The sequence below is a fragment of the Indicator indicator genome, chromosome 1, assembly GCF_027791375.1.
Source record: "Indicator indicator isolate 239-I01 chromosome 1, UM_Iind_1.1, whole genome shotgun sequence".
In the NCBI taxonomy this organism is placed as follows: domain Eukaryota; kingdom Metazoa; phylum Chordata; class Aves; order Piciformes; family Indicatoridae; genus Indicator; species Indicator indicator.
Window position 1 is genome coordinate 3306622 of NC_072010.1, and position 25168 is coordinate 3331789.

Consider the following 25168-nt stretch of genomic DNA (forward strand, 5'->3'; position numbering starts at 1 on the left):
GAGCTAGTTCAGCTGCTGGATATGCCACAGCATAACCCAAAAACCCAAGCAGCAGAGGAGGCACTGGAAGTGAAGGTAGGGACTGTTAATTAATTTTCTCTCCATTTTTTAGACACATGATGTCTAACACTGCAATATAATTATCCACACTCCAGAGCTACAGAACATCAAGTTGTGAAACAAATCTCAGGCTTCACAATTAACTAGATTTTACTTATTCAGGGCTTCTTTTGCAGAGCCTGAGGATCTGTAACTCCCTGGGGACCTCAGTTGGTATGACAGGTGCTCAGCTTACATTCATGCTCTCTCCTTACACCTCCCCCCCTATTTTGGCACACACACACACACACACACAACACAACACAATGTCTTCAGTAAGGGATCTCAAAATGGGAATGTCAAAACAGTTCAGTTTATGAAGAGGTTGAGATATCAACACAGCAGGACATGGAATTTAATTTTAAATAAATAAACTAACAAATAGGTAGGTAGATAAATAAATAAGTACTTAAATAAACACATAAGTAAGTAAATAAATAAATGGACATACTTAATTTTTCCAGGATCTCTTCATCTGACATTTTTGGCTTTTTCTTTTGTTTCTCTGTGTTCCTGACCAGCATGTCAGGTGCTGTTGTGCTGTTTTCAGAGGGAGAAGAAATAGGAGAGGTGGCCACGTCTCTGGTAGGAGGAGGAAGGGGATCTATCACCGAGCGGGTATATATCTAATGGTGTTGAGAAAAAAACACACATAGGAACACAAATCAGATGAAGGTGTAAACATTTCTATTCATCCTCTTACTGTTCTTGTTGGGGATGCATTTCTACAGCTACTTAGTTAACAGCTAATGTCACTAAAGAAGGGCTCTCCTGTCCCCCCTGCCCCAAACTAAGGAGGTGATAACACAAAGGTACTCTGTCAGAAGGAATGTTCCCCACCTCCCCCCTCCTGCTCCCCAGAAGGACTCAACACCATGCCATGCAGCATGGATGAGGAGCCACAGTCAAGACCCAGCCATGACTCCAGCAGCAGGGGCTGAAGGAAGTATTTCTGCTCACAGATTTTGTGTGTTCAGGTCGTGGAGCTATCACAGGGGGTGGAGCTGCGTCATCTTCATCATCTTCATCTTCAGACACTGAGGGCACTGCAGGGGTCTCGGAGACAGACTTCACATTCTGCATGTGATAACACAAAGAGCAAAAATAAAACCCCAGTTGCTTGTCATAAACAAAATCACAGACACTGGGTTAAGCTCCTGACAGAACATGCAGAAGAACATTCAGAAAATCATCAGAACAGGTGAGAAAGTTACAATGTCTGAAAAGTCCAAACCCCAGAGGTCCTGAGCCTTTGTGGGAAATGGAGAAGCAGCACCTGATGCAACTGTTCAGACAGAGTTTGTCATCTGAGAGACTGTTTACAAGGTCCTGCGGTGTCAGGATGAGAGGCAATGGCTTCAAACCAAAGAAGAGAAGATTTAGATTGGATGTTAGGAAGAATTCTTCACTGTGAGGATGGTAGAACACTGGAGCAGGGTGCCCAGGGAGGTGGTTGAGACCCCTTCCCTGGAGATATTCAAGGTGAAGCTCTGGGCAACCTGATCTAGTTGAGGATGTCCAGTTTTGGGCTCCCCAGTTCAAGAGAGACAGAGATCTGCTGCAGAGAATCCAAGGGAGAGCCAGGAGGATGCTTAGGGGACTTGAGCATCTCCCCTATGAAGAGAGACTGAGAGCCCTGGGGCTGTTTAGTCTGGAGAAGAGAAGACTGAGAGGGGATCTGATCAATGTCTATCAATAGCTGAGGGGTGGGTGTCAAGTGGAGGGGGTCAGGCTCTTTTGGGTGGTTCACAGTGATAAGCCGAGGAACAATGGGTTCAAACTTGAACATAGAAGATTTCAGCTCAACATGAGGGTGACAGAGCCCTGGAACAGACTGCTCAGAGAGTTTGTGGAGTCTCCTTCTCTGGAGACTTTCCAAACCCACCTGGATGCATTCCTGTGCAGACTACCCTAAGTGATGCTGCTCTGGCAGGGGGGTTGAACCTGATGATCTCTTGGGGTCCCTTCCAACCTCTGATATACTGTGAGACTGTGATGTGCCTGCTGACTGCAGGGAGGTCAGACTGGATGAGCTTTGGAGGTCCCTTCTGGCCAGGACCATTCTATGATCTCCCTGTGTGACAGCAAGCTTCTTCCCAAGAACTTGAGAGCCACCTGGCCTCTCCCATTGCCTTCCCAACACCCACGCTGGCAAACCCAGCAGCTCTGGAGACAGCATGTGTGTTTGGAAATATTTGTCCCTGTTTATGTTCTCCCTTTTGTTTTGCTGCCTGCTTCAAACCCCCATCATGTAGATAGGAGAACTCTGTCTTTAAATGTCTTAATTTGCATCAAAATCTTAATATTTTCTCCAAAAGCTGGGAGGTGAAGTTAACATCAGCTTTGGTATTGTGACTGAGAACTAAGTAATGAGAGGTTTTGGATGCAGGATCTGGTATAAGCCTTTAAAATCTGTTACAAATTGCTTTTTTAAAAGAAACTGTCCAGAAAAATAGGAACAATCTTTTGATTATTTTTTTTTAAGGTTTCAAAGGTGGTTAAGAGACATAAGTGAAATTATCTGGAAACCATTACAATAGTGTGATTAGAAATCAAAGAAACTTTCAACCTGTTAAATTTGAAATTGAATCATAGAAACATAGAATGGTCTGGGTTGGAAGAGACCTCCAGAGGTCTTCTAGTCCAATCCCCTCTGCAGTCAGCAGGGGCATCCTCAACTAGATCAGGTTGCCCACAGCCCTGTTGAACCTCACCTTGAATATCTCCAGGCATGGGGCCTCAACTACCTCCCTGGGCAACCTGTTTCAGTCTTCCACTACCCTCATGCTAAAGAACTTGTTCCTAACATCCAATCTAAATCTGCTCTTCATAGAATCATAGAAGTGTCAGGGTTGGAAGGGACCACAAGGATCAGCCAGTTCCAACCCCCCTGCCATGGCCAGGGACACCTCACACTACAGCAGGCTGCCCAGAGCCTCATCCAGCCTGGCTGCAAACACCTCCAGGGATGGGGCCTCAACCACCTCCCTGCACAACCCATTCCAGGCTCTTACCACCCTCACAGTGAAGAACTTCCTCCTCACGTTCAGTCTGAATCTCCCCACTTCCAGCTTTATTCCATTCCCCCTAGTCCTGATATCCTAAAAAGTCCCTCCCCAGCTTTCTTGTAGCCCCCTTCAGGTATTGGAAGGCCACAATAAGGTCACCTCGGAGCTTTCTCTTCTCTTCTCTACTTTGAAGCCATTGCCTCTCATCTTATCACTGCAGGCCTTTGCAAACAGTCCCTTTACATCTTTCTTGCATCACCCTTTCAGGTACTGGAAGGTTGCTATTAGGTCTCCCTGGAACCTCCTCTTCTTCAGGCTGAACACCCCCAGCTCCCTCAGCCTGTCCTTGTAGCAGAGGTGCTCCAACCCCCTGATCATTCTCATGGTCCTGCTCCATCAGGTCCATGGCTTTTTTATATTGAGGGCTCCAGACCTGGATGCATTACTCCAGGTGAGGTCTCACCAGAGCAAATCACCTCTCTGGATCTGCTGGCAACACTGCTTTTGATGCAGCCCAGGATGCCATTTGTCTTCTGGGCTGCAAGTTCGTGACATCCTTCACACTGTAAACATTTCCAAATAAAGTTGACAAGATCTTCTACCCACTAGATTAGGTCTGTTTGTGCAGATCCAGTCTAAACCTATTCTCCCTCAGCTTAAAACCATTCCTCTTGTCCTATTGCTAGACACCCCCATGAAAAGTCCCTCTCCAGCCTTCCTGCAGGATCCCTTCAGGTATTGGAAGGCAGCTCTAAGGTCCCTCCAGGGGTCTTGTCTTCTCTAGGCTAAACAACCTCAGATCCTTCAGCCTATCCTCATAGCAGAGGTGTTCCAGCCCTTGGATCATCTTGGATATTCAAATAGATAATGACAATGAAGTGAGAAAAACAAGAGATGAAGGAATTGTGGGGGTTTATGAATCATCTTAAATAGGAAGTTTTGTTTCTTACATCTCACAGGGACATACAGAAATCTATCATGTCTCCTAGCAAAGCAAACAGGAGTGGTAAGGACAGAGTGAAGGTCAAGCAGGGAGGAGAAAAACTTTATTTCCTCCTCTACTGTAGATTAGCTTGGTTAATCAACACTAATCTACATTAGCTGTGGTCACTCAGACCTTGCAGGTTAGCAATTCAACTTTGGTACAGATGTTTATAGTAGACTCACAAAAGCTGAAAGCAGAGCAGTTATCCTCTGCAGATATCCTATATCCTATCCTAGATATAGGAACACACAAACTTCTATGAAAACAGAACTATTTCTATTCCTTAATTCCCTCATTTCCATTCACTCCTTCACCATTCACTTATAAAAAGTTTCTTCTGCCTACTTGAATCTCTCCCAGCTGAAAAAAAAAAAGAAAAAAAAGAGAACAACATGCATTTTTAGGATCATTTGCCTGGTTTTATAAACATATATTCCTGTGTAAATATCTGCAGTTTTGATTTTAAAACACCAAGTGAACTGCAGTCTCAACATGCAAGTTCTTTAATCCCCAAACTTGAGACTGAATGTGAAAAAGCCTTACCAGTGTATTTGATGAATTGTAATCCTCTGTTGATTTATCTGAAAGAGACAGAGTGTTTTAAGTGTGTGGTAGCTGCAGCAGCAGTGGGAGGAGGAGAAAGGAGCAAGCTCTTTTCAGAAGGGGCAGGGAAAAAGGCTGTTCCCAAACATGGCATTTACCTTCAACTTCCCAGAACAAGCTGACACCCAGCAGATATGGGAAGAGCAGTAAAAAAAGAAACAAACCACTCTGCAGATAAATACAGGGGCCCCAGATCCCTGCTGCAGGAGGATGGAAATTCCCAGAGCAACACCTGAGTGAACACTGTCCTCAACCCACATAACCAAAATGTTTTCAATGGACTAAATCAGCAGCAGAGGCACTGCAGCCAGCCCAAGACATGCAAGATCTTCTGGGACCAGTCTTGTTCAACATCTGTGTAAATATTATATATTTTGTACACATTCATTGCATTTCATTGTAGATTGTAGTTTTGTTTGTAAATACAGCTTCATTTGCTTCCAACTGGGCTGCTCTGGCAAATTCAATGTTGGGGGCACTTTTCAACCCACCACACTCACTCACATTTCCCTTGATAAGACAGACCTGCTTGTTGATAAAACAAAAGAAACCCCACAAGCAGTGACAAACAGACAGCTGGACAAAGCAGCTGTATGAGACAATCACCATGTACCTGTGAAACTCATGTACTTCTGGCTGTTGGAGATCTTCTTGGAGTTGTAAAACTCCAGCACGTCCAGCACTGCCTGAGGGTTCTTCTTCTGCTCTGACTTGGTGATGTTGGAAGTCTGCAGTAAACGTGCCCATTGCTCTGGCATGCCCTGTGGGGAGAGGTACCTCATTAGCTCACAGTTAGCTTAACATGGTTCATGCTCCATGTCCCTGCTCTCACAGTCCTGCCAGAGTTTCTGGGATTATGCAGTGCTGTGAAGGAAATGGAGAGAGAGGGGAAGAGGTGATAGAGGTGATGGATCGAAACCTTCCAAGCCATCAAATGTGTTAGAAATCACATCTTCCTAACATGGACATGCAAATGCCACACTGTTCATGGGCCTCTGGGTGATTCCTAGATCCTTTGAAGACCAAAACTTAAAAAGCAGAAAGGAGAAGACCCTAACACTGCAGTTCAGGAAGAGCCTCAAGCAAAAAGCCCACAATCTTCCTGCACAGGTACAGACCTATTTACATCCATCCAAGAAAGACTCTAGAGGTAACATCCAGCTCAACACTCATTTGGGTCTTCTTGTAGCACTACAGTTCTTTGAGAAGAATCACAGAATGGTGGGGGTTGGAAGGGACCTCTGGAGATCATCTAGTCCAACCCCTCTGCTAAAGCAGGGTCACTCACATGTGGGTCAACCCATGACACCACAGCAGGTTGTACAGGAACGCATCCAAGTGGGATGTGCTCTTCTCCAGAGAAGGAGACTCCACAACCCCTCTGGGCAGCCTGGTCCAGTACTCTGGCACCCTCACAGGAAAGGATTTTTTTCCTTATGTCTAGGTGGAACTTCCTGTGTTCCAGTTCGTGCTCATTGCTCCTTGTCTTGTTGTTGGGCACCATAGGAAAAGTCTGGCCCCATTCTCTTGACACCTGCCCTTTAAATATTGATAAGCATTGATAATAGCAGTTTGTAACCAGAGCTGGGTGAGCAGAGATATCAACTTCACATACAAAGTTCAGAATTTCATTAGAGAGAGACAATTTCAGACAGAAAATAAATTTGAAGTACAACCAGACTTGTGTTTTTCATCACCAGCAAGAATAACAGTTCGTATAGATGAAGAGGCAGGCGACTAAGGGACAACCTTCCAGTACCTGAAGGAGGCCTACAAGAAGGATGGAGAGAGACTGTTTGCAAAGGCCTGTAGTGATAGGATGAGGAGCAATGTTTTCAAACTAGAGAAGAGCAGATTTAGATTAGATGTTAGGAACAAGTTCTTTAGCATGAGGGTGGTGGAACACCGGAACAGGTTGCCCAGGGAGGTGGTTGTGGCCCCATCCCTGGAGATATTCAAGATGAGGTTCAACAGGGCTCTGGGCAACCTGATCTAGTTGAGGATGTCCCTGCTGACTGCAGAGGGGGGTGCACTGGATGACCTCTGGAGGTCCCTTCTGGCCCAGACCATTCTATGATTTATCAGTAAAGTTGCACTCCCTGTTCAAAGGTTTGGCTGGACACAACCACACAGGTAATGCCCCACTGGTACATCCAGGTTATCTTGGGCAAGTCTGGAAGCTGACATGCAAAACACAACTCTGCATGTGGGTCAGGTTAGGAGAGCAAAGTCCCTGAAAGAGAAGCATATTAAAGACAGGTGAAACCAGCCTGCTCACAAACAACCTGGGGATATGGTTCAGGGGTGAACTTTGTAGAGCAGGGTTATTAGTGGACTTGGACCTGAGGGTCTTTTCCAACCTGAATGCTTTTGTGATTCTGTGAACTTCTGCTGCTGTTAAATACTATCTCAGGATCAAATTAAAAAGAATAATCTGATGAAATTCAACTCTCTCTTCATAGTATTTCACAAGTCAGTTTAAAAAAGCCCACAACATAAAAACAGCTGACAAGGACAAGGCTGCCCAGGAAGGTGGTGGAAGCCTCATCCCTGGAGGTTTTTAAGGCCAGGCTGGATGGGGCTCTGGGCAACCTGATCTAGTGTGAGGTGTCCCTGCCCATGGCAGGGGGGTTGGAACTGGATAATCTTTGAGGTCCCTTGCCACCCTGACAATTCTGTGATTTAGCCTTAGGACAGCACACACATAGGCTGTCAGAAACGTTTATGCACAACTCTGATTCCCAAAGGGGAATTCTCCCAGCCCCATTTGGTGGGCATAGATTATGCTGGACACCTAATCCAGCCCTAGAAGAGGAAGGGAGGGGAAAAGAGGGGAAGAGAGAAGAGAGATATCACATTTTAATGTTCACATCAGCCAAACAAAACAGGAAAGGAAAAGTTTGCTGGCAGCCTGGGCTCCTGGGATGTGCCAAGTTTGACAAACAGTCTCTCAGCAGGAATTAGTGGGTAACCTCTGCAGAAGCCTTTCAAAGGAGATCAAACTAGGTGATGGCAATAGCTCTTCTGTATAAAAGATTAATGGGTGCTGGCTTCTCCCAGCAATAAGCCAAACCACACAGTTCTCTCTTCCTCCAGCTTCACTTACTGTGAATTCTCCTGTGACTGCATCAAACCCCACATGAATGGTGTGTTCAAAGTCTGAAGGCAGGGAGATCTCCGGCCGCTCTTTCTCTTTCTTTTTATTGGCTGGAAGAGACAACAACAAAAAAATAAATCCATAAATCCATCAAGAATTAAAACTCTTCCACAAAAGCTTCCAATTTACCTATCCAATTACATCTCTCTTTTGCTAGCCATGAGATTTCCTTCTGGGGCAGACAAACAGCATGCTGAAAAGCTTTGTTACCTCACTTAAGAGCAGCCACAGTGAGTGGACAACAAAAACCACAGTCCAGTTGCACAGGAAAAGAAGAGCTCAAGGAAACTCAAGGTCAATTCAAGAAAGATGTTGAGATGCTGGAACGTGTCCAGAGAAGGGCAACAAGGCTGGTGAGGGGTCTGGAGCACAGCCCTGTGAGGAGAGGCTGAGGGAGCTGGGGGTGTTTAGCCTGGAGAAGAGGAGGCTCAGGGCAGACCTCATTGCTGTCTATAACTACCTGAAGGGAGGTTGTAGCCAGGTGGGGGTTGGTATCTTCTCCCAGGCAACCAGCACCAGAACAAGAGGACACAGTCTCAAGCTGTGCAGGGGGAAGTTTAGGCTTGGTCTTAGAAAGAAGTTCTTCCCAGAAAGAGAGATTGGCCATTGGAATGGGCTGCCCAGGGAGGTGGTGGAGTCAATGTCCCTGGAGGTGTTTCAGAAGAGACTGGATGAGGCACTTAGTGCCATGGATTAGTTGATTAGATAGGGTTGGGTGATCAGTTGGACTTGATCTTGAGGTCTCTTCCAACCTGGTTGATTCTGTGATTCTGTGAAACTGATATTTTGGGTACGCCAAGTATTAACCTTTAGGGCTCAACAGCAAAAGAGTCATTTACCTAAAACATTCAGTCAGACTTACACAGGTCAGAGCCAAAAGCACTGCAAGAGGCAGTGAGTGGAAGCTATTCAGTTCTGAGCACATTTTTTTTATTTGCTGTTTTCAGTTACTTTTAAAAACAATATTAGGTGCTGTTAAACACACACTTGCCTCTTGTATTAAACCAGGCACAAAACTAATTGCAAATACTGCTTGTAAATTGCTTCCTTCACCTTGCTTCTTCAAAACAGAGCTCATGAGGAAAACTAAATATAACACCTGTGCTGCTGTTACAAAACCCTCTATGAGCAAAGCCATTTATAATGTTCTGCTCACTAAATGTGTTTTTAATCACAAGCTTTGAAGACAACCTTTGGGGTTGGACTAGCAGAACTTTTGGAAGTCCCTTCAGTTCTGTGTGACCTGCACTAGATTCTATGGTCCTGCTCTGGCAGAGAGGTTGGTCTCAAAGATCTCCAGAGGTGCCTTCCAACCCCTAACATCTTATGATCCTGTGATCTTTCCAACCCAGACCATTCTGTGATCCTTCCAACCCAGACCATTTTGTGATTCTAAGACATGGAGCAAGAGGACACAATCTGGCAGGTGAGGAACAGAAGTCTTGAAGAAAGAGGAAAAGAAATAAATCAAAGAGATGCAACCTGTAAATTTGAGAAGTCAGGTCTTCAAATAGGATTATCATTTTGCCTCGGATTAACTTCATCCATATTCATGATGTGTTAAGGACTCCAGCTTCACAGAATCATAGAATGCTTAGGATTGGAAGGAACCCAAAAGATCACCTAGTTCCAACCCCTCCCTGCCATGGGCAGGGACATCTTCCACTAGCCCAGATTGCTCAAGGCCTCATCCAACCTGGCCTTGAACACCTCCAAGAAGGGGACATCAGAACCTCCCTGGGCAACCTGTTTCAGTCTCTCACCACCTTCACTATGAAGAATTTCTTCCTAATGTCCAGTCTAAATTTACCCTCTTCCAGTTTAAATCCATTCCCCCTTGTCCTACCTCTACAAGCCCTTGTAAAAAGTCCCTCCCAGCTTTCTCACAGTCCCCTCCCATGCCCAGTTTTAACATTTACTGCATTAAACCAGTTGAGACCAGACGAAGAACGAACCATGTTCTACACAGGTTTGCTACTGCTTACAGTCATAAAATCAGCAGAGCCAGGAGAAGGTTATTAAACCACTTATGATCCCCAGCTGCTACTTTCAGCATCTAAAGCCAAGCAGAATTTGTTTCATGGCTGACATTCCCCAGTGCATTTTTGGCAACACGGATGCCAAACCCCAGGTTATTTCAGAAGCTGATGCTCAACACTGCAGTGATTTAAGACACTGCTGGTGGTTAGTTGTGTAGGGATGGCTGGGGCTTGCCCCAAAGGATCAAATCCTGTCTCCTTCAGCACCAGCTCTGGCATTCTTCTCTGAGTCATTCCAGAGCTGCTGTTGCACAGAGTAATTCTGGAGACCAGGTGCTCCATTTGGGACGTGAAGATGGAACAGATTGGGTTTGATCCCTCTCTGAAACAAAAGGGATGGGGGAAGCTGCATCACAGAAGAGTGACAGAGTTGCCAAGGGGAAGTTGGAGGGAAAGCTGCCATGCTGGAGGAGCCATCACAGAGTGGGGAGCTAGAAGGAGACCAAAGCAGCTGCTGGCTAGCAGATGGTGAGCATCTGCAATGTGGAGGCTTGCCAAAAGAGGAACAAGCAGCTGCATTCAGCAGGTATACAGAAAAAGCTACATGCACTAGCAAAGCAAGAGGGAAGGAGAAGCAGAGAGAACTATCAGAGCTACCACATTCTGTGGGCCTGTCTACAGAATCAATCCATTCCTCCAAGCCAAAGAAGAAGGTGTCAGCTCAGCCTAGAAGTTCATCATTCAGCTGAGGAGCAAAAGGACACCAGTAGTAGCACCACTATGCAAGAGTGCTGCATGGGTGATGCACACTTACACATGCTCAGGGGTGATTGCTGCAGTAGGTTTGAGGGTATCCATTAAAAAAAGCTTAAGGGCATTTAGCCACTATGCCTGGCAAAAAAAGGACTTGGGGTAGTTGGTCAGCAGCCAGCTGAAGATGAACCAGCAGTGGGCACAAGTGGCCAAGGTGGCCAAGATCATCCAGGTTTGTATCAGAAATAGTGTGTCCAGCAGGACCATGGAAGAGATTGTCCCCCTGTACTCAGCACCACTGAGGTCACACCTCAAATCCTGTGTTCAGTTTGGGGCCCCTCACTACAAAAGGTCATTGAGGTGCTGGAACATGTCCACAGATCTGCAACAAAGATGCTGAAGGGTCTAGAGCACAAATCTTAGGAAGAGCTGCTGAGGGAAGTGGGGTTGTTTAGCCTGGAGAAAAGGATGCTGAGGGGAGAGCTTCTCACTCCTACAACAACCTGAAAGGTGGGACTCAGTCTCTTCTCCCTGGTAACAAACAAGAGGCCAAGAGGAAATGGCTTCAGGTTGCACCAGGGGTGGCTTAGGGTGGGTATTAAGAAAACTTTCTTCACTGCAAAGGTTGTCAAACCCTGGAACAGGCTGCTTGGGGAAGTGGTGTAATCACCAACCTTGGAGGGATTTAAAAGCCATATAGATGAGGCACTGAGGGACATGGTTTAGTGATGACCTGGCAGTGCTGGGTTAATGGTTTGACTTTATGGTCTTAAAGGTCTCTTCCAACCAAAACACTTCTATGGTTCTATCCAGAAGCCCTTAGCTGCCCTTAAATTTTACATTCAGACAGCCCAAGCTCCCTGCCACACACTCAAATCCTAACAAACTTCTTTGCAACCAACTGTTCCAGTACCCATTCAACTAGCAAACTGAGATGACTGCTGATTGCTAAATCATCCAAAGCAGGAGGTGATGTCCTGAACAAGCCTCAGCTACAGAAAGCAACAGAAGCAGTGCTGGAGGGGCTGATTCCTGTCACATCAACACTCCAGCTCTCTGCTCATGTTTGACACCTGGGTGGAGAGTTTCACTATGGCTACACAGCAGCAGAGAAACAGGAAGAGCATTTTCTGCAGTTATATGTTGTTTTCACACCCTTGAGGCAGTTCATATTCTCGTACTTATTTTCATTTCCTGCAACCATTTCCTACAGCATCTCAACCCTTTGCATTCCCCCTGACTCTCAACAGATCTTAGGGACAGCTACCACAACACCCACACTAAAAAATCACTTTGCCTTAGTGATAATGTTACAGTGGGTGAAACCATTGCTCTGGGTTTTACAGCACCCAGACTGAATTCACCATCATGTGAACACACATGAAGCTGGCACATAACTCAGAGACTTTCCTCCAGGAGCCTTAGAGGACAATGAACTTCAGAAGCTTCTAATCCAAAATCTGACAGATCTAAAAGCCTAAACATGTTAAACTATTAATGCTAGCAGTGCTTTTTGTAGCAGATATTTATGCCACAGGAGGAGGTATAAGATAAAAAGATTTAAAGAGACAGGCCCTGTCAAACTTAATCCACCTCTACAGCGACTGCAGTGAATCAAAAAGCCTTGAAGAATCTTCAGTAAAACAAAAAATAATCAAAGATCTGTCTGTTTAAGAAGGCCTACCAACCACCAGCTGCTTTATTCCCATAAAGACCTTATCACCTTCTCATGCAAAACTTCACATGTGTGACCTTGCTACAAGAGCCACCCATGAAGTTTCCTTATGATGCTTTGGCAACCTGAGCTACAACCAGGAACCAGGATGTCCCACTGTGATGTAAACCCAGGAGCCCATTTTGAAGCATACTGAGACTCAAGAAACATGTAGACATGGCACTTTGGGACGTGGTTTAATGGCCATGCTTGTCTTAGGTTGGTGGTTGGACTCAGTGATCTTAGAGGTCTTTTCCAAGGTAAACAATTCTATGAGGAGTAAAGTTCTTCCCATCAGCATGGAAAGGGCTCCTGCAGCTGAGCTCAGGAAAACTCAGAGGACTTAAATCAGCCACATTCAACCCAAATTTTTACTTTCAACCAGGACACTGATGAGCCCTGAGCCCAAGGAACTTCAGATGTTCACGTCTCCTGTTGAAAGCAACAAGTCACACAAGCTCCACATCCATGTTGGGGCTGTTCAGTCTGGAGAAGAGAAGGCTCTGAGGTGACCTTCTTGTGGCCTTCCAGTATCTGAAGGGGGCTACAAGAAAGCTGGGGAGGGACTTTTTAGGGTGTCAGGTAATGATAGGACTGGGGGGATGGAATAAAGCTGGAAGTGGGGAGATTCAGACTGGATATGAGGAAGAAGTTCTCCCCCATGAGAGTGGTGAGAGCCTGGAATGGGTTGTGCAGGGAGGTGGTTGAGGCTCCATCCCTGGAGGTGTTTGCAGCCAGGCTGGATGAGGCTGTGGCCAGCCTGCTGTAGTGTGAGGTGTCCCTGGCCATGGCAGGGGGGTTGGAACTGGATGATCCTTGTGGCCCCTTCCCACCCTGACTGACTCTATGATTCTATGATTCTATGGGGACAGGACCCACCCAGCAGAAAGTCAACAGATGTTTTTTTTTTTTAATAAAACTGGTGTTTGGGGGTTTATGCTAGGACAGAGGAACCCAGGACTACAAATTACATCCTAAATTGTGCAGGCAGAACATGACACTTCCAGAGCAGCCTGGTAAGGGGACACAACCCAATGGATGTGTGCAAATAGGTATGAGACCCAGGATTTAAGCCCTTGGTGTAAGTCCTTTACACCATAGGTCTGTTTAGGTACAGGGGTAGCACAATGGAAAAGACACTTTCCAAAGCAACTTCCACTACAATTTCCCTTCTTGATACAACCATCTGTCAAAGATGCCCTCAAGATGTCCTTGCTGGGTGGCCACCCCTATGATCTGTACAGACAAGGTCTCAACAGATCTATTTGCCTGCTCCACAGCAAGACTCCATGTGTTTGAGCTGCACCTTTGCATAAAGCACAAGTCCTGATGGAGCAGGTCCAGAGGAGGGCCACAAAAATGATCAGGGGGTTGGAGCACCTCTGCTACAAGGACAGACTAAGGGAGCTGAGGTTGTTCAGGCTGGAGAAGAGGAGGCTCTGGGAAGACCTAATAACAACCTTCCAGTACCTGAAGGGGTCCTACAAGAAGGATGGGGAGAGACTGATTCCAAAGGCCTATGGTGATAGGACAAGTGGCAATGGCTTCAAACTAGAGAAGAGCAGATTCAGATTGGATGTTAAGAGCAAGTTCTTTACTATGAGGGTAGAGGAACACTGGAAGAGTTGCCCAGGAAGGTGACTGGGGCTGCATCCCTGAGATGTTCAAGGTGAGGCTCAACAGGGCTCTGGTCAACCTGATCTAGTTGAGGATGCCCCTGCTGACTGCAGAGGGGGTTGGACTACATGGCCTTTGGAGGTCCCTTCCAACCCAGACCATTCTATGATTCTTTCACCATCTTTACCATCCAGCCTTTGTAAAGGGTCTGCTCCAGCACTGTTCCCTGCACAAAGAGCTATCACTTCAGCAGAGCAAAGAGCATCAACTTCAGCAGCTCTCAGGCTACACCATGAAAGCTCATGTCCATCCTTGCTAGCAAAATTAGCCACCAAGCACTTTTGGATCTTCACAGGCTCCTTGCAACCCCACCAGAGGGTAAGCACAAATCACTGGCTTCTCTGAGTAAAGCTCCAAAGGTTGTGGTTTTGCCCAATTTGCGTTCCTCTAACTGAACAGAAACCAAGACCCCTTGCAGTCCAGCCAAAGCAACAAATAACACCCAAAGTACACCAGGATAGTGCAATCTTTCAACATTTTAAAGGGGGGCTGTAAGAAAGATGGGGACAATATCTTTGCAGGGCCTGTGGCATCAGGACAAGGAGTAGTAGTTTGAAACTAAAAGAGATGAGATTCAGAGTAGATAGAAGGAAGGCATTTTTCCAATGAGACAGGATGCCCAGAGAAGTGGCAGATACCCCATGCCAGGACAGGTGGTTTGGGGCTCTGAACAGCTTGATCTAGTTGAAGATGTCCCTACTCACTGCAGTGGGGTTGAACTAGGTGATTTTTAAAGGTCCCTTCCAACCCAAAACATTCTATGACTCAAATCGTTTCAGGCCCAAACCAAAGAGATGTCTGAACACCTGGGAATTTCATTGATGTTTAAGTAGCAGGAGGAGCTGAGAATTTAGTTGACATCATGAAATTAGAAGCATTTAAGAAAAAAAAAAAATCAACCAATCTGAAGTGAAGGTGAGTGTTAAAGATAATTTTTGCTGGATAGGAATTAGAGGACAGAAGCAACCATTCTTGTTCAGGCAGGTGTATTGCAACAGAAGGCTCTGCTGGGCTTGGCTACACAAAAATCTCTCATGTCTCAAAGCATCTGCCACGTTGGCCAATCTTCAGCAAGGGCAGGCATCACCAGATAGGCAGCAGTCTGTCTGCTGAATCACAGAATCACAGAATGTCAGGGATTGGAAGGGACCTCGAAAGATCATCCAGTCCAACCCCCCTGCCAGAGCAGGATCACCTAGACCAGATCAGACTGGAACACATCCAGGCAGCTTTTGAATATCTCTAGAGTAGGAGACTCCACAACCCCCCTGAGCAGCCTGTTCCAGTGTTCTGTTACCCTCACAGTGAAAGTTTTCCTCCTGTTTCCATGGAACTTCCTATGCCTCAACTTCCATCCATTGCCCTTTGTCCTGGCATTGGGCATCACCAAGCAGAGCCTGGCTCCCTCCTCTTGGCACTCACCATTTACATCTTTATCATAAACATGAATGAAGTCACCCCTTAGTCTCCTCCTCTCCAAGCTAAAGAGCCTCAGCTCCCACAGTCTCTCCTCCCAAGGAAGATGTTCCACTCCCTTCATCATTTTTGTGGCTCTGTGCTGGACTCTGAATCAGTTCCCTGAGGTCCTTCTTGAACTGAGGGGCCCAGAACTGGACAAAGTAGAGGGGGAAGAGGAACCTCTCTCCACCTACTAACCACTCCCCTTCTAATCCACCCCAGCATGGCATTGGACTTCTTGGCCACAAGAGCACGTTGCTGGCTCATGGTCAACCTTCCATCCACTAGGACCCCCAGGTCCTTTTCCCCTTCGCTGCTCTCCAACAGGTCACTCTCCAACCTATACTGATCCATGGGATTGTTCTTTCCCAGGTACAAGACTCTACACTTGCCTTTGTTGAGTTTAACCCACTGAGTTTAACCAAGCCATTCACTTTTGAGTTGGATTTCAAAGGAGAACTTCAGACTGGCATTTTGGGTTGCACTTCACAGAACTACATGATGGTGAGGGTTGGAAGGGACCTCCAGAGGTCATCTAGTCCAACCCCATTGCTAAGGTAGGTATGCCTAGATCAGGTTGCACAGGGTCATGTCCAAGAGGGTTTTGAAAGTCTCCACAGAAGAAGACTCCACAACGTCTCTGGGCAGCCTGGTCCAATGTTCTGGGTTTCTCCTTAAGTTCAAAAGTGACCTTCTGTGTTTTAGTTTGTACATGCTGGTCACTGGCCACCACTAAAAAGAGCCCAGTCCCATCCTTATTTCCTCCCCCCTTTAGGTGTTTGTGAGCATTGGTAAGATTCCTCTCTCAGGCTGCTCTCCTCCAGACTAAACAGACCCAGGTCTCTCAGCCTTTCCTCCTCACAGAGAAGCTCCAGGGTCTTCAGCTGCAGGATGTTCTGTAGCCCTCCCTTGGGCTGTATCCAGTAGTTCCCTTTTGAACTGGGGAGCCCAGAACTGGACACAATACTCCAACTGTGGCCACACCAGAGCAGAGTAGAGGGGGAGGAGAACCTCTTGATCTGTTGGCCACACTCTCTTGATGCTCCCCAAAATACCACTGGCTTTCTTGGCCATGAGAACACATCGATGACTCATGGTGAACTTGTCCACCAGCCCTCCCTTTCAGAGGTGCTTTCAACCACAGAATCACAGAATCAATGGGGTTGGAAAAGACCTCAGAGATCATCAAGTCCAACCTACTACCTACTACCTAACACCTCCTGACAACTAAACCATGGCTCCAAGTGCCACATCCAAGCTTTTTTTTTTTTTTTAACACCTCCAGGAACGGTGACTCCACCACCTCCCTGGGCAGCACATTCTAATGGCCAATCTCTCTTTCTGGGAAGAACTTTCTTCTCACCTCCAGCCTAAACTTCCCCTGGCACAGCTTGAGACTCTTGTCCTGTCACTGGTTGCCTGGGAGAAGAGACCAACCCCCACTTAGCTGCAACCTCCTTTCAGGTAGTTGTAGAGATCAAAAAGGTCTTCCCTGAGCCTCCTCTTCTCCAGGCTAAACATCCCCAGCTCCCTCAGCCTCTCCTCTTAGGGCTGTGCTCCAGACCTCTCCCCAGCTTTGTTGCCCTTCTCTGGACATGTTCAAGTGTCTCAATGTCCTTCTTAAATTGAGGGGCTCAGAACTGGAAACAGTACTCAAGGTGTAGTCTAACCAGTACTGAGTACAGGGCAGAATGACTTCCCTGCTCCTGCTGGCCACACTATTCCTGATGCAGGCCAGGATGCCATTGGCCTTCTTGGCCACCTGGGCACACTGCTGGCTCATGTTCAGCCTACTCTCAACCAGCACCCCCAGGTCCCTCTCTGCCTGGCTGCTCTCCAGCCACTCTCTCCCCAGCCTGTAGTGCTGCTTGGGGTTGTTGTGGCCAAAGTGCAGCACCTGGCACTTGGACTCCTATTCCACAATCTTTCCAAAATGATGGAGAGTGGCTTAGCAATAACCTTAGCCACTCCTTTCTTATAAATTTCAGCTTTTTTCTTTGTTCTCTGCAACTGCTGAGCCTAAAGATTTTAAAACTCCACTCTTCTGAGTAAGCCAACAGAAAAAGCTTGCAGCTTCTTAGGATTAATACTCATAATGGCAAGTCCTAACTGAGATCCAGCAAACTTTTAGCACTCAGTTCGTGGGTTTCTGGATTGCAAAATCAAAAATCCATGTTTGCAAAGCAATCCAAAGCTCTCAAAGGTATCATTTAATTATAAAAATGAATGCTGCACTATTTTGCAGCAAATGGAACCTACATCTTGCTTGTTTAAACTAATAAAACTGTCACAGAATCCCAGCATGGCAGGGGTTGGAAGGGATCTCTCATTCATGTTTATAAGTAGGTAAAGGGTAAATGCCAAGAGGATGGAGCCAGGCTCTGCTCAGTGATGCCCAATCACAGGACAAGAGGCAATGGATGGAAGTTGAGGCATAGGAAGTTCCATGGAAACAGGAGGAATTTTTTTTTCACTGTGAGGGTGACAGAAGACTGGAACAGGCTGCCCAGGGGGGTTGTGGAGTCTCCCTCTCTGGAGATATTCAAGACCTGCCTGGATCTGTTCCTGTGTGATCTGGTCTAGGTTATCCTGCTCTGGAAGGTGTTTGGACTGGATGATATTTCGAGGTCCCTTCCAGACCTCAATATTTTGTGATTCTGTGATCTAGTCCAACCCCCCTGCTAAAGCAGGGTCATCTAGAGCAGGTTGCACAGGATGGTGTCCAGGTAGGTTTGGACTCTCTTCAGAGAAGAGCTCCAATTATTCTTTTCACTAACAAATGTTAAGGAGGCAGCCTCCCTCCTGAAGCCCAAGAAATTGAACATTCCTGGGCTTGACTTCAGCTACCTAGTGTCCAGACTCTATAAAAAGCTGATCTATTAAAGAGAATTCCAAAAAAACAGGTCAGATATAAAAAGAAACCAGCACATATTAGGGAATGGAGATACTTTTTTTTTTTTTCCTTAAATCACTTACAAAGATTTACGAGAGAGACTTTTTAAAATATCCTGATCTTAAAAATCAGAATTTCATGTACAGTTCACAGTTCCAATCTCCATTTCCATCTGTTACAGTCTCTAGAACATGAGAAAATTCCTTCAGTTCACAGGAAATGTGCAAGAATTTGCAGTAATGGATTCTTCTTAACAGCAAGTAGACAGAGCCTGACCCACACACTAGAACAGAGTAAATGGCCAGGGAGTTACATAGGACAGATCTAGCAGGAGATAATCTGTTAACCATGCTTAACTCTAGTTATTTGCTGCTTAAAACAACAAACAAGGAAAAGATCTCCCCCTGCTTCCCACCAAAGCATTTGCTGATGCCAGCTGCCATTAGCCAACTTATAATTGGTGCAAAAAATTCTGGATTTTTAAGACCATTAAGAACAAGTCAGGCTGGGAAGTGGCAGTCTCAGTTCTCAAGGACTCTGTTCTCATCATTTAAGTGAGGGGGGAAAAAAGCACAAACCAGAGTAAGCAGGAAGGATCAGGAGGCCAGAAGGCAAATAGCATCCTGGCCTGTATCAGGAATTCTGTGGCCAGCAGAAATAGGGAAGTGATCCTGTCCCTGTACTCAGCACTGGTGAAGCCACACCTTGAATACTGGGTTCAGTTTTGGGTACCTCACTACAAGAAGAGTTTTGAGATGCTGGAGTGCATCCAGAAAAGGGCAACAAAGCTGGTGAAGGGTCTGGAGAACAGCTCTGGTGAGGAACAGCTGAGGGAACTAAGGTTGTTTAGTCTGGAGAAGAAAAGGCTGAGGGGAGACCTCATTACTCTCTACAACTACCTGAAAGAAGGTTGGAGTAAGGTGGGGGTTGGTCTCTTCTCCCTAGTATTAGGTGATAGGACAAGTGGAAATGGCCTGAAATTGTGCCAGGGGAGGTTTAGGTTGGATATTAGGAAAAATTTCTTTCCTGCAAGAGTGGTCAGGCATGTAAACAGGCTACCCAGGGAGGTGGTGGAGTCACCATCCCTGGGAGCATTCAAGAAATGTGTGGACATGGCACTTTGGGACATGGCTTAATGGCCATGGTGGTGTTAGGTTGATGGTTGGACTCAATGATCTTAGAAGTCTTTTCTAATCAAAAAATACTCTATGATTAAATGTGGCAGGATTAATCCTGCCACAAAAGAGCAGACCTACAACCAGTACCATATTTACCCCAAAACGACCAAGAGAGACCAAGGAAACAAAGACACCACATGTGCTAAAACCCAAACCATCACTAGGCATGAGGTGATCAACTGAAGGTCATTCAGAGCAATATTCAGACAGGAGGTTTATAAGAAGAACTCAAATGCTGTACTTTTATCTCCTGGTAAGATGGCTCGGTAAAATCGATCCTTCCTTTTCTTTTCCTCTGGGTTGGGAGGCAAAGGTTTGGAGCCATGGTTTAAAGTCCCAGCATCTTTGCTTCCTGATCCAATCATGGTGCTGGTATTTCTCATTGGAGGAGCAGGTGGTTTGTCTTCTGTTTCCACTCCATTGTTAGACATCTTCAGCTGGGAAGGCCGTTACTAGGAATAGGAGAAAAAAAAAGAAGATAAAAAAAAGAATCTTTATTTATTCATTTTTTTGGTAAACTAGAATCACAGAGTGTCAAATAAACCACAGGCAGGTATTTGCAGACTAGTCTGTAACCTCACATCAACACAGACTCAGTGTCAGTGCAACAAATCCTACTCAAGCTCCAGATTTTTTTCTGTGAGCCAGACTGTGTTTAAGCCTTTCAGTTATTAGTCATTAAGAAAAGTCTGTTTTAGGGTACAGCCAATCCTCAAGCAAAACACAGAGCAGAAGCGTAAGGTGGGGCAGAAGTGTGGGCAGAGCAATAGATTGAAGCTGGCAAAGAGCAAGCTGCTGAGCTTACAAGATCTGTCATATTACAGAATGCATTGGATTGGAAGGGACTTTAAAAATCATCTAGTCCAACCTCCCTGTAGTAAGCAGGAACATCGCCAACCAGATCAAGTTGCTCAGAGTCCCATCGAGAGCTTGATCTTGAGTGTCTCCCGATATGGGGCCCCTGCCACCTCCCTGGGCAACTTCTTGCAGTGTTCCACCACTCTTATGGTAAAGAACTTGCTCCTAACACCAATCTACATCCCCAAAGATCAGGTTGCTCAGAGTACCATCAAGCTTGACCTTGAATATCTCCAGGGATGGAGCCTCTGCCACCTCCCTTGGCAACCTGTGTGTTCCACCACACTCGTGGTAAAGAGCTTTTTCCTAACACCCAGTCTAAATCTACCCTTCTCTAAGTTTAAAACCATTGGCCCTCATCCTAGTTCTAGATGTCTTTTTAAATAGTCCCTCCCCAGCTTTCTTGTAGGACTCCTTCAAATACTGGAAGGCCACTATAAGATCTCCATCCTTCTTCCACTAAATCTGTTCAAGCTTGAGCATAGAGGGTTTCACCTCAACACAAGGAGAAACTTCTTTACACTGAGGGTAATGAAGCACGGGAACAGGCTGCCCAGGGAGGTTGTGGAGTCTCCTTCTCTGGAGACCTTCAAAACCCACCTGCATGCAGACTACCCTGGGTGATCCTGCTTTGGCAGGGGGGTTGGGACTTGATGATCTCCAGAGGTCCCTTCCAACCTCTAATGTACTGTGATACTGCAATACATCAAAAGGCTTGCACCTGCCTCCAGCACAGTGTGACACAGGCTGAAGTCTGCACCCAGAATTTTGATGCAGGCTCTTTGCTCAAGAGCTGCTGAACTGGTTCAGAGGCAGAGATGGCCAGGGAGGCACAGAGCTGGACCCACATCATCTCAGACGCAACGCCACACTCCTTGCTGGTCCCAAGCTGGGGGAAGCGACATGCTTCAGGCACAATTCAAAGCGCTGGCAAGCTGACTGCATTTTGTTTTGCTGAAAGGGTCAAGCCAAACTAGATCCCCAACACACACATAAATCCTTAAGTAAATAATCCCTGCTGTGCAGATTTAAAGAGGGAAGCTTTGGAACAGGGTTATTCGGCGACAACTAGCTTGTTCCACCCAAATGAGATCAGCTTTACTCCAGACACAGCCTGGCTGCAGCAAGATCCTTCTGGAAACTGGAATTTGTCTGCATTATGTTCTCAAAAGAAAGTTGGGAGTGAACTGCACAACAAAGAGCCAAACAGGAACAGTTTCTGTTTGGGTGGAAGGAGCGGTCCGACAGCAGCACAAATTACCCAAGCAGCCAGGGAAGATGTTTCACTCAGGGAGAATTACTGGGGGGCAGAAAGTCAAAAGCAATTTGCTTTCATGAAGGAAAACCATGGAATGGCTTGGGTTGGAAGGAACCTTTAAAGGTCATCTAGTCCAACCCCCTACAGTGAGCAGAAACATCTTTAACTAGACCAGGTTGCTCAGAACCCTGTCCGACCTGACCTTGAGTGACCTTCTCACCACAAGAAGGAAGTCCAATTACAAAACGGAAATCACTGCTGGCTTCCAGGGTTGTGGAGCCTCCTTCTCTGGAGACTTTCAAGACCTATCTGGATGCATTCCTGTGTGACCTGTGCTAGATTCTATGGTCCTGCTCTGGCAGAAGGTTGGACTTGAAGACCTCCACAGGTCCTTTCCAATCCCTAACATCCTGTGATCCTATAAACCAAAAGTATTTGAGGGCTGGAAGCCCTCTGCTAGGAAGAAAGGCTGAGAGAGTTGGGATTGTTTAGCCTGCAGAAGAGAAGGCTCCAGGAAGATCGTCTTGTAGCTTTTCAGTACTTTAATTTGCCTAATTGAGGTAAATATTTTTATCAGGACCTGTAGCAACAGGGCAAAGGATGACTGTTTAAAGATAAAAGAGGGGAGGTTTAGACTAGATAGAAAGAACAAAGTTTTTCTAGTGATGGTGGTGAAGTATTGGCCTGGAGAGATGGTAGAAGCCCCATCCCTGGAAAAATTCTAGGTCAGGTTGGACAGGACTCTGAGCAACCTGATCCAGCCAAAGATGTCCCTGGAGAGCCTGTTCTAGTGCTCTGTCACTCTCACAGTAAAGAAGTTTTTCCTCATGTTGAGGTGGTCCTCAGTTTCTTCAGACTTGCTCTTACATGGGAGGGCTGGCAGTAAAGCAGAGCCCATCAGGCTTTGGAGCTTTGAAAGAGGTTTGACTGCAGTCTCCCTTCACACAACGATATCACAGAACGGTAGGGTTTGGAAGGGACCTCTGGAGATCATCTAGTTCACACCCCCACCATGCTTCCTCACAGCACAACTGTGCAGAGGAATTTTAAATGACAGACTAGCATTTGGAGTGTTGATTTTAACAGTGGAATAGTTTTGGTGTGTCCTAAAGGGTCAAACCCCCAGACACACCCTAACCCAGACCATAGGCTAAGCACCTGCGAATGTGCTTACCTGGACACTTCCTGGGGTCCAGATGGTCAAGACAATGTATAGCAGGGGTGATTAACATTGGAAGCACCCCTGAATGTGCAAGCCTGGACACTTCCTGGGGTCCAGATAAACATGTACCAGGTATAATAATAACAACTTTGCAACACATTCATGAACTGTGTGTGCCCCTGGCCATGTTTGGACACGCCCCATCCTATAGGTCCAGTTATCAGGGTCCTGTGTTACCAAAGAGCATTAATTGTCTTGGGACAGCATTTAAACCAGCCAAGAAGTCAGGCAACTTGCCTTGTTCTCACCCAGACAGCAACAAGAGCCAAATGCTGCATAAGTAGCAGCTGAGGGCCTGCTTACCACAAAGAGACAAGAGCCAAGTGCTGCCCAGGTAGCAGCTGAAGAATCTGCTCTAGCAGACCAACAACTTCACCCAGGCCTTGCACCTGGACCAAGGCAGAAAGGGGAAAAGCTCCAAGGGAACTGAATCCCAGCAAGAGAGAGGCTCCTTAGCCCTCTCTGAGCCAAGGACTGTTCGAATCATATCCACAGCATCTGGGAAGATACCAGACAGAGGAGCAAGTCCTGAGTCCCAGGGTAGTCTGCCACGGAATCCCATGTGTGGGAAACCCACAGACCACAGCACCTGTATTTCCAATTTGAATTGCTGTACTGGAAAGGTTAGATCTGTGCTTAAATCATTGAACTGTCTTTATATGTGCGGTGTAAAACCCACAACTGAATAACTGAAGCTGTGAATACTTATTGTGTAAATAAGTGACGGTGGTGTTTGCAGATACCACTGCCCAAGATATTAATTATAAGATATATAAAAATAGACATTTTTATTACATGGTGTTTGGGAGGGATGGAAGGAAATTAGCTGTGCATTTGTCTGGGTGTGTTCTGGCATGTGCCTTTTGCATCTCCCATCACTCATACTTCAGCCTCCTGCCATTCTCCAGCATAAGACAGAGCAGAACTAAGTGACAGCTGGAGTGCCAGCCATGAAGTGGTGCAAATGTCTACCCTCCCTGTCTAAGCAGTGGGGAAAAAAGTCTAAACTAAACCCCAACTGGTAAATTTGGCAGCCACTGCTGAGCATGTATCTTGTGCAGCATGAAGAGCCCTCACTGATGGGCTTTGCAGGGCACAGGGTCAGTGGTTGGTATGGAACTAGCACAGTTAAAGCATTTCAAATGACATAAGCAGGCGTGCCACAGAAGAGAGACATTCTTTGCATTGATGCTTATTTAACCATGAGGAAAAAAAAAAATTGCTGGAAGGGTACTAGGAATATGCAGTGAAGAGGGAAGCAGAAGGAGAATGAATATTAGCATCTCCGTGCCTGCCAAATGGCCCTTCTCAGGAGCAAGCATCACATTTGCTGCTGCAATGCCCTCATCTGCTCACAGCAGTCTGGAGCACAAGCCATATGAGGAGCAGGTAAGGGAGGTAGCTGGGGGTGTTTAGCCTGGAGAAAAGCAGGCTCAGGGGAGACCTTATTGCTGTCTACAACTACCTGAGGGGAGGTTGTAGGCAGGTGGGGGTTGGTCTCTTCTCCCAGGCAACCAGCAGCAGAATGAGAGGACACAGTCTCAAGCTGTGCAGGGGGGAAGTTTAGGCTTGATCTTAGAAAGAAGTTCTTCCCAGAAAGAGAGATTGGCCATTGGAATGGGCTGCCCAGGGAGGTGGTGGGGTCAACATCCCTGGAGGTGTTTAAAAAAAGCCTGGATGAGGCACTTAGTGCCATGGATTAGTTGATTAGATGGTGTTGTGTGGTTGGTTGGACTTGATGATTTTGGAGGTCTCTTCCAACCTGGTTGATTCTGTGATTCAGTAAAGGTCAGTTCAAAGATATCCTACTGGTCAGACTCCCCAGAGCTGCATGCATGGCTGAGACTGGAGGGGAGACTGTCTCATTGCTAGGTCCTTGTACACTAAGCAGAGGGGTGAGAAGGTGAGAACTGGTGTTTCCTACCTGCTGTCAAAGGCACAGGACTAAGCATTAGGGTTGGAAGGGACCTCAAGGATCATCCAGTTCCAAACCCCTTGCCATGGGCAGGGACACCTCAACCTAGATCAGGTTGCTCACAGCCACATCCAGTCTGGACTTAAAAATATCCAGGGATGAGGCTTCTACCACCTCCCTGGGCAACCTGCTCCAGTGTCTCACCACCCTCATGGTGAAGACCTTTTTCCTAACAACCAATCTGAATCTACCCACTTCTAGTTTTGCTCCATTCCCCCTAGTCCTATCACTACCTGACACCCTAAAAACTCCCTCCCCAGCTTTCTTGTAGGCCCTCTTAAAATACTGGAAGGCCACAATGAGGTCTCCTGGGAGCATTCTCCTTTCCAGGCTAACAGCCCCAACTCTCCC

The 25168-nt window shown here is 46.4% G+C and overlaps 1 protein-coding gene across 8 annotated transcripts in view; it reads right to left on the reverse strand.

Moving 5' to 3' along the window:
- The window catches only part of PAK1 (p21 (RAC1) activated kinase 1), a 51119-nt gene extending 31184 nt beyond the window's left edge, over positions 1 to 19935 (reverse strand). For 3 of the 8 annotated variants that reach the window (XM_054391457.1, XM_054391465.1, XM_054391441.1), the window contains exons 1-6: positions 19746 to 19935; positions 7802 to 7902; positions 5309 to 5456; positions 4636 to 4673; positions 1060 to 1176; positions 551 to 725 (exon numbers count right to left, since the gene is read on the reverse strand). In XM_054391457.1, coding sequence (XP_054247432.1) covers positions 551 to 725; positions 1060 to 1176; positions 4636 to 4673; positions 5309 to 5456; positions 7802 to 7902; positions 19746 to 19935 — 769 coding nt within the window. Of the gene's footprint in view, positions 1 to 546; positions 726 to 1059; positions 1219 to 4152; positions 4164 to 4635; positions 4674 to 5308; positions 5457 to 6454; positions 6466 to 7360; positions 7371 to 7801; positions 7903 to 19745 lie in introns of all 8 variants that reach the window. The other 5 variants (XM_054391449.1, XM_054391434.1, XM_054391474.1 and 2 more) reach the window with 5 other exon arrangements.
- Positions 19936 to 25168: the final 5233 nt, after the last annotated feature.